The sequence below is a fragment of the Hyposmocoma kahamanoa genome, unplaced genomic scaffold (genome assembly GCF_003589595.1).
Source record: "Hyposmocoma kahamanoa isolate Upper Pololo Valley unplaced genomic scaffold, ASM358959v1 92, whole genome shotgun sequence".
Taxonomy (NCBI): Eukaryota; Metazoa; Arthropoda; class Insecta; order Lepidoptera; family Cosmopterigidae; genus Hyposmocoma; species Hyposmocoma kahamanoa.
In genome coordinates, this window is record NW_020654748.1 from 16,706,594 (window position 1) to 16,715,545 (window position 8,952).

Below are 8,952 nucleotides of genomic sequence, written 5' to 3' on the forward strand. Positions count from 1 at the left end.
TGTAACTAACACCATTATCTTATAGGCTGTGGCCTGAAATATTTTTTTTATTATTTTTCAAGAAAAAGTTAATTACACACCCGTCAACTCAAAATAACAACACTTTTTCATGTATTGATTAAAATTTATTAGTAACCTATTTTGGATGCCTACAAGCTAAGTAGTTTAAATACTTACAATACTTTCATAAATTCTAAATCGAGTGTTCGACTACTGCGTCTTTGGCATTAAACAAGCTGATGAGTAAACAATTTACAATATACTCAACAAACACTTAAGCATACATCCGCAAATTAATAAATTGGCGTAACAATATGAGAGTAAAATATGGAAAAAGTGTAATTAACACGAAATTTCTCAGCGATGATTGCACTGTCGGCAGTCAGGCGAACAAGGGTTGCAGGATGCGGGAGGGGGATGCTGAAAGGGCAACAGCAAAGGCGCCGATAGTGCTGGAAGAGCTGGCAATGGCACCAGCCAATCAGAGCCACAGACCCTTCCCATAACTAGAGCGGGTAACAGCGGAGCGCGAGGACCCACAGGTCGAAAGGCAGACCATCGCGTTTCGGTTTCTTCAGAACTAGACACCGAAGTTTCGTATGTACTTGTGCTGGGCATTGGTGGTACTTTATCCGGTTGGCCCTGTGAATTTGACATTGATTGAAACCTTAGCCTTTTGGTAATGTTATAAATAAATATACTAGGGCCGTAAACAACTGCTCAAAGGTCACAATTAAGTGTAAGTATTTTCGTACAGTTACATGCTTAAATCTATAGGTACCTACTATTACGGCTTGGGTATCAAGATACAATTTAGAAAACAGTGAATAATATTGTATGTTATTAGAAAACGACCTGTCCGCTACAAACTAAAATTAGACAAGGTACGAAGGAAATCAAATGACATGTATGCAAAACGCTGTCGAAGGTATTGACACCATCCACGTGCAGAAGCACTGTAACAGCGTAAATACTTACGTACATTGTCTGGACATATGCAAATAAGGGAATATACAACATTCTCACTATAAGGGAACCACCACGCTTATTAACGCGGAATCGCAATAAGCCAAGAAAAACCTTTATATCTGTGCAATAAGCTTTGGCTGGAAATGCAATCACGAATCGAATGGGTATAAAGCTTTTTCTGACCGGCTCAAGCTGCGTCAATAAATGTAGTGACACCCTAATTGTTGATCACAGACGGTTTGCTATTGTATCACGCGTGTTGTACTATGTTCAACTCAAGAAAATTAGTATGTAACTTACGTGTGTGGCATTGAAATGCTCGACAGCTCGCAGCAGGTCGTGGTTGCAGCGTCGCAATACCAATTCGAGTACAGAACGCTTCTTGCCGGGGAATAACTTCTTCAACATTTCTAATCCAGCCGTGCTCACAGCTCCATCACTTTCGTCGGCCGTCCTACAAATTATAACTAATTAATGAGAATTGTAATAAGCACAGACATATCTTGCGGAGTCATAGATGAAATTAATCTAGGGTTATGGAAGAGTCTTCAAATTGATCTTGGGATTATATATAAGAAACACGTCATAAAAATTATTCGAATTGTTGTTTAAACTCTTTTTTCGGGTGTAAATCGCGCGTATTTGTTTTTTGAGTCAGCCGTGACCACAGATCTGTACTCGAAACATTTGTTTGAATACAAATTACACGATTTAAATACTAGAAATAATGTTCATTTCCCATGTGCAACAATCGTGAATTGCGGCCAATTGCGCTGGGTGTAAGTACTACCTAATACCTACAGTAAGTAGTAATGAAATTGTCTTAAAATAAAATAACAATTACCGTGGCCGTGAAACGGTGTTGCCGGCAGAGTCTGGAGAAGCACAACAGTCGGGGAGAGAATCGCTGGTCTCGCTGTCTATGTGAATTGGCTGTTGAAAAAGATTTTTTTTCTATTTTTCCAAACTGCATACACTGGATTAATTAATTATATCCTAATTATAACTAATTCATCCGTTTGAAATGTTCTACGATATAAAAATATTCAGTTGTATTGCAAGAATAAAGAAGTCACCACACTTGTTAACTGATTGACTTGAGCCGGTCAGAAAAAGCTTTAAGTTCATGCATTAAGAGCGACTAGACAGCTTAGTTCGGCCAATCGACAAAAACACACAACGTATTTTTCGCCCTTATTATTATATGGATATAATGCTTTTTCTGATCCGCTTAATGCGATAAGTGTCGCTAAGTTTGGTGACTCCTTAAGTATATATCAGGGTTGTTGTGAATATCAGCATCCGTATTCATCAATGCAGATATTTATTGCGGATGTTCGAGTCGTGTCATGACCTAAAAGGCCAGCTGGAACCTCCCAAACCGACTGTAAGCTGAAAGCAACTCAGCTGTTGTTTTTCAAATATAACTTTGATAAAATTCCATAACGATTAAGCTAGGCAGATTGATTGTTTTCATGAAGATTGAGTTTTTTGTTATAAATGTCACAAAATCATTCAAATAATATTTTATTACAATACCAAAGAAAATAAAAACCTCTTTCATGTAGATAGATTCAGTAAGGATGTACATTTTTCGCATTTTTATTTTTAAATATATAAAGTCAACATTTGCTGATATTGTGGTCAAAAAAATCAGCATTCGCATCAGCAACAACCCTGGTATACATCTGCTCCCTCCCAACCGATTTCGACCATGGCGACCTCTTCAGCACCGATGTTAGCGGTGTTCGTAAGCTCGCATGTGGCTCATGTAGCCAATCTTCTGGTCGATGTGAAGACCCTCGCGCACTGCGGTCTCATTTAAGCACACCATTTTCAAAATTGGAACTGATTTCTGCAGACGGTCGGGCTTACATTTCGTTGCGCTTAAAATGAAATTCCGAGCGCCGTTCATCCACAGTCACAGACTTTGGTGTTGGCCAGCACCCTCCACTCCATCCGGTTGGCTGCCTGCTGCTCCTGTTGTGATGGCTCTACACCACCTATTCCTTGAGTATGACAGTACCCTAAATATTGTGTTATATGTTAAAACGTGGGGTACCTATGAATACTCACAGTCGGATCATCATGAGCGGAATCCGGCTCGGGTCCGGGACTAGGGCAAGGCTGGGTTACTCTCATACCGTAGATACGGCCTGGTGGCAATGCTTCTAAGGCAGTGCCGCTCTCCACAGACGCTAGGTGTAATGCTATTTTATCCTCAGCCGCTTGCTGGCGTTTTAAAGCTACCTACAATGAGATTAAAGACTTGAGGTCACGTAGGTCCCCGTCCTTCGAGGACACCTGTGATGCTCTAAGATACCTGAACCCTAGCCAACCATTTATTTCTGAGAGCCTTCGTACGCATTCACCAGAAAGATGTAAAGGAGCTCCAGATATTTGGTTGAAATTTGTATTTATGTAGCAGTAAAGCTCCTTGTGAAAGAGTTCATCCAGGGAAATACTGCCACCTAACCTATTTCTGCCACCAAGCAGTAATGTCAGCATGACTGTGTTCCGGTTTTGAAGGGTAAGGTGCTGGTGAAATTACAGGCACATGAGACTTGTCAACTATGTCTCAGGGTGATGGGCGCACTACCCCTCAGATCTTTGCGATTTAAAGCTCTCCAGCGCACTGCAACTGTTATGTACAGGCGCGTAGCTTACCATCAGGCCCACAACTTGTTCGTGCCGTCACTTGTATTATAAAAAAAAAGTAATATAATTAAAGACCAAATTGGCTTAAAAAGTTTCTTAAACTGTCACTCACGAATGATGCAACAAGGGGAAGTACCAAAATGAAATTTACGGCTCCCAGGTTAAAAGTTAAGTTTGTTATCATCTTTCTTCACACTGATCTACTCAGAACCAAATATCAGTAGTCACAACGTATAGTAGTACTGAAGTTCGCAATGCAAATATCGTGTTATTTTTATCTGTTAAAGATAGGGAGTGTGGCTAGAATGGTAATGCTGATAAATTAATTTAGTGGAAAATCAAGGACAAACATCAATGTTTGTATTTGCGGTAACTCGCCCCCAAGAGAGAGCCGCCGCCGGCCGGCCGGGCCCTAAACACCGCCGCCCGCCTCATTGGAAACACAAACAAAACACGATCCGAACACCAAGACAAATCAAATCATCTGGACCGCTCACGAATACGATATCATGTTTCATAGACATTGATTTTAGGTCCAATAAATCAATTTAGCACAAAATATTTATCCGATATTTTATTTCAATATAGTATTGTGATGTTTTAGGTAAGATTAGGTAACATGTAAAGACTATTTTACTTCATAGATAATTGCGTAAAGGTTTTTTTATAATATCAAGTGACAGAACAACATTGGCGGAACACGCCCGTCCGTTACAGTTGCAGGGCCAATTAAAGCTTTAAATCGCTAACCTCCGAAGGGCACAGCCATTTCGCCTGTCACCCTGAGTTGTTGACAAGTCCCATGCCCGTAATTTCACTAATACCCTTACCCTTCAAAATCGAAACGCAGTAATGTAGGTACACATTACTGCTTGGACGAAAATAGTTGAGGTGGCAGCAATAGAGCTCCTTGTGAAAGAGTTCGTCCAGGGAAATACCCTTACCTATTTCTGCCACCAAGCGGTAATGTAAGCATTACTGTGTTACAATTCTGAAAGGTAAGGGTACTGGTGAAATTACAGGCATATGGGACTTGTCAACTTATATCTCAGGGTGTTGGGCGCAGTGGCAATACTCCACAGATCTTTGTGATTTACAGCACTGAGTGGCACTGCACCTGTTATGGACAGACGTGTCGCTTACCTACCAACCGGCGCACGACTTGTTCGGCCCATTACTTATAATTAAAAAACTTCCCTGGACGAACTCTTTCACAAAGAGCTCTACTGCTTCTAGGTTATCACATAAAGAATAAAATTTATACATAATCAGCTCCACACATTGCTACGAAACGGCAAATTTATGCCATAATAAAAAGAAACTGATCAACACATTATTCCGTAGTAAATTCGAGATGCAAGTGGGACATCGACAGCGATGCATTACAGTGTAAACCGATCGATGCTCATCCGGCGTCGCGTAAACAACACTTGTTTAAATAAACCGCTGCGCATTAGTCGATCTCGATTTCACTACATTAGAACACATTAACGCCCCGAAAACGGTGCGTTTATTTCTGAATTTGGGAATTTCAAGCATGCATATGAAAGAAAACTTTTTGTTTTCAAGCCTATGAGGTATCTAACTTTATCTGCGTTGCGTTTGTAAAGTAGGTACTTTACAAAATTACTTAGTAGGTACTAAGTAAGGGGTTGTAAGCTAAGTGTTTTTGATAATTGATACTTATTGTTAATGATGACTTCAAGATCAACCTAAGTCCAAGAAATCCCTTAGTCCATCTTTATATATATATAGTTGATACTGAAGGGTTTAAAGGTCTTAAAATATTCATTTTGCTAGATTTTTATGACATCAATACTCAAATGGCAGCATACTCTGAAGATGAAATAAACGAACAGGAACAAGACTTACTCTAGTTCTTCTGTTTCATACTACTTAGTACGTACCTTATTTCGTTCTTTAGTTTATGCTAGCTAAAGTAAGGATTTATTTTTGTTAAAATTAAGATTAATGTGAAGATAAGATTAAAGGCTTTCTTTTGTATCTATGAATTTATTGTTTTACTCATGAAATTTCTAACTAATAATCATGGCTAATCACTTTGTAGCATTTATCTCTACTCACCATTACTCTTTCAAACATGTCGTATTATCCTGTCAAAGACAAAAAAACAAAAAGATTGTACAATATCCAGAAACTAAAAAACGGACTAAAAGATTTCTTGAAATGGGCCATTCACATATAGGTGTATAGGTATACATATGAAAAAAATTATCAACTAATTTTCTTCGTAGAACCTTTAAAGCTTTCTCCTGAAAAAAAGAAAATCAAGAACCGCCTAATCGGAGTTATTTGGACCTGCTCACGAAATGTATTGAAAATGAGTAATAGATTATTGAGACACAATTTCGCTCAAAAATATTTTGGATCTTTTCGCCATTTATCTCTAAAACCAAATTCTAATTGTCAAAACAACATCCAATATCATACATTTTGTTTGTTAAATTATCAATAAAACGTCCAGATTTTTACAATCCGCGTTACTGTACAATAAATAATTCACGTATTTTTCATTTGCGCAAATTTTGATACTCGTAGGTACCTCTATAGATACGAGGCCGAGTAGATACGAGTCTCTATAGACTTGTAGGTGCTTGTAGGTAATTCGTTATGGTTTTCCTTCGACAAATTTATTATAGTGTCAGGAGCAAACTCAAACTCCAATATTTTTTTATTTATAAGTAAGCAAATTACACTTCAAATCGTCACATTGATTAAACTGTATGACACATTCATGAAGCAGATTCCTCTGAACAGAATGAAGAAGAAAATAGAGGTTGCTCTTTGTAAATAAACATTTTTATACACTTATCATTTACAATATTTATTTTAAATATTATAGATCAAGACAACCTGCAAGAGCTAAATGGGTCACTACCCTGGATTATAGTCATTCGAGTACGCACCTTCACTATAGTTTTAAACCTTGTAAATGGAAACTGTTTAATACTTATCAACCGGAATCTTATTATAAGTAGAAGCATATACCTACATACATTACCCCTTAAAAGAATTTGTGACCGTAAAAAAGACTGTCAAAAACAGCCAGTTTATTTTTATTCCCCGCATTAATGTTAGGTTTACCACTTATTTTAAAAAATAAATACATACTATTCTTCTTAACATAAACTACATTTTCATAAACTTATTGTGACACTAGTATAATTTTGTCAATTTCTTTAAACTTCTCTCTCAAAGACACTCTGGAGCCAATATTGTAAAATTACCATAATCGCACAATTTTGCAGGACAAAATATTCCATTAATATCGGCGCCAATCCGTCATTAAACTGTGAAAATAGCTAAAGTAAATCAACTAGCTATTTGTACGTCGTATTTTTATTAATCGTTAATTATAAGCGAACCCATTGCAATTTAACACCTAAAAATACAACTGTATAGGTATATACAATAACCAATTTTTTGTTTCTACCTATGTAAAATTCACACTTTTTTTGTTATTGAGATTTTTTTATATAATATCAAGTGACGGGACGGACAAGTTGTGCGCCTGCTGATAAACTACACGCCTGTCCATAACAGTTGCAGTGCCACCCTGCTCTTTGAATCGTAAAGATCTGAGGCGCACTGCCATGCCAAAACCGGCACACAGTAATGCTGACACTACTGCTTGGCGGCAGAAACAGATAAGGTGGCAGTACTTCCCTGGACGAACTCTTTCACAAGAAGCTCTGCTGCTACTAAAAGTTTATTAACTGAAAGTAGAGTAGCGGGTTATTAACTGCAAATGAATCTACTGTCTAGCACAAGTCCGATCGTGTAAGGATTAGATATTGTTGACATCTATGGGATGGGTCTTTTAAATACCAACCATGGATTCAGTTGAAAAGTAGGTATGCCAAGAAATTTATAGGTGACTCGGATTTAGTACAGGCGAAGCAGAGCCTGGAGTACTGCCGCAAAGTTGTCTGCTTATCGGTATTCTACAGAATATATCACTGAGAGTGTGCGATAGAATTGCACGATTTTCTCCTTCCTGTTTCCATTACCGGTGGACTAGATGTAGGCTGGGGTTCCACTCATATATTGTGGATATGTCGAAGATTCGCACGAAGCGTTCGGCTTTCACGTTTACATGACGAACGGCTATGGCGTGGAATTTCTTGCCTGCAAACTTATTCCCTGAACGGCACTTGGGCCTTTTCAAGGCGATAGTGAATATAGGCATTATTTAGGTCTGCGTGCTTCATCGTCGACCTCATTGCCACTTTACATCAGGTGAGATTGAACTCATGCACAATTAATGACTTAAATTGTACAGAAGTGCTGTAATAATCGATTACCTACATATTTTGATGTTAATTCGACAAGTCCAAGTAAATCCGTTCAAACTAAACAATTGTGACTTAAACAAGACGGTTTATTATACTGACGTATCTCGTAACACGTAAGAAGCATCTACAGCTTTGACTTGAGGTACAATTATATAAATCTATGATTATTAGGTATTATGATCTACGATAATAAATTGTTTCTTCATTATAATGGTGATATTATGTTGACAATAACGGGGATCGGAGCAGATAAAGGGCCTGCCGTGTTCCAACGATACCTATTAAATAGTAAGTTACCTTGCAGTACCTAGAGCTTCTTGTTAAAGAGTTCATCCAGGGAAGTACCGTCACCATATCTATATCTGCCGTCAAGCAGTAATGTCAGCATTACTGTATTCCGGTTTTGAAGAGTACCTACCTAAGGGTGCTGGTGAAATTACAGGCACATGGTCAAGTTGTGTCTCAGGGTGACGGGCGCAGTGGTAGTGCGCCTCAGATCTTTGCGATTTAAAGAGCAGAGTGGCATTGCAACTGTTATGGACAGGCGTGTAGCTGACCATCAGGCGCACGTCTTGTTCGTCCCGTCACTTGATATTATAAAAAAGAGACTAGAGAGGAGGATTGCTTCCTACCTGAGCCGCCATGATCCGCTGGCGTTCCTTGATGAGACCGCACTTAGGGCACTGGCAGTGGCGGTAGGCACAGGCCTTTTTATGCCCTCTCAGACTTGAGATCAGACCGTGGTTTCTGCAACGTGCACACTTCGGGACACGCGCGCGACCGCTGTTCATCATCCTCGGCTAAAGTTAAAATGTTACACATTTAAGTATTCGTTATTATTGTATACTTTTCCTAATTTCAATAAAAACTTTACTTTGTAAATATTCAGTTGAACAATTTTTAAAATTGGCTGTGTGGGTATTTACAAGTTTTACGTACCTAAGTCTTATTTATTATCATGTGCGATCAACAATACGTAAATATTACTTATAGTGAAATGAAATTATTT

General features: G+C 38.5%; 1 protein-coding gene across 2 annotated transcripts; it reads right to left on the bottom strand.

Annotated features, from left to right (window-relative positions):
* Positions 1–279: 279 nt before the first annotated feature.
* Positions 280–8,737, bottom strand: LOC113236895 (doublesex- and mab-3-related transcription factor A2). Of its 2 annotated transcripts, none has more exons than XM_026473108.1 (5): positions 8,576–8,737; positions 3,046–3,219; positions 1,814–1,902; positions 1,270–1,423; positions 280–642 (listed from the first exon to the last, which is right to left on the bottom strand). In XM_026473108.1, exons 1-5 carry the CDS (start codon positions 8,735–8,737, stop codon positions 358–360), a joined length of 864 nt encoding a protein of 287 aa, XP_026328893.1. In that variant the 3' UTR covers positions 280–357. The 2 variants fall into 2 exon arrangements, with proteins under 2 accessions (XP_026328893.1, XP_026328894.1); XM_026473109.1 differs by lacking the exon at positions 8,576–8,737 and adding an exon at positions 3,293–3,409.
* Positions 8,738–8,952: the final 215 nt, after the last annotated feature.

Bases quoted from the DNA above. Each gene is read 5' to 3' on its own strand.
- LOC113236895 (XM_026473108.1), bottom strand. From the start codon at position 8,737: ATGATGAACAGCGGTCGCGCGCGTGTCCCGAAGTGTGCACGTTGCAGA. The intron at 1,903-3,045 runs GTGAGTATTCAT...CTTTTTCAACAG, and splicing joins CCGCTCATGATGATCCGACT to CCAATTCACATAGACAGCGA. The intron at 643-1,269 runs GTAAGTTACATA...TCAAATTCACAG, and splicing joins AGCATTTCAATGCCACACAC to GGCCAACCGGATAAAGTACC.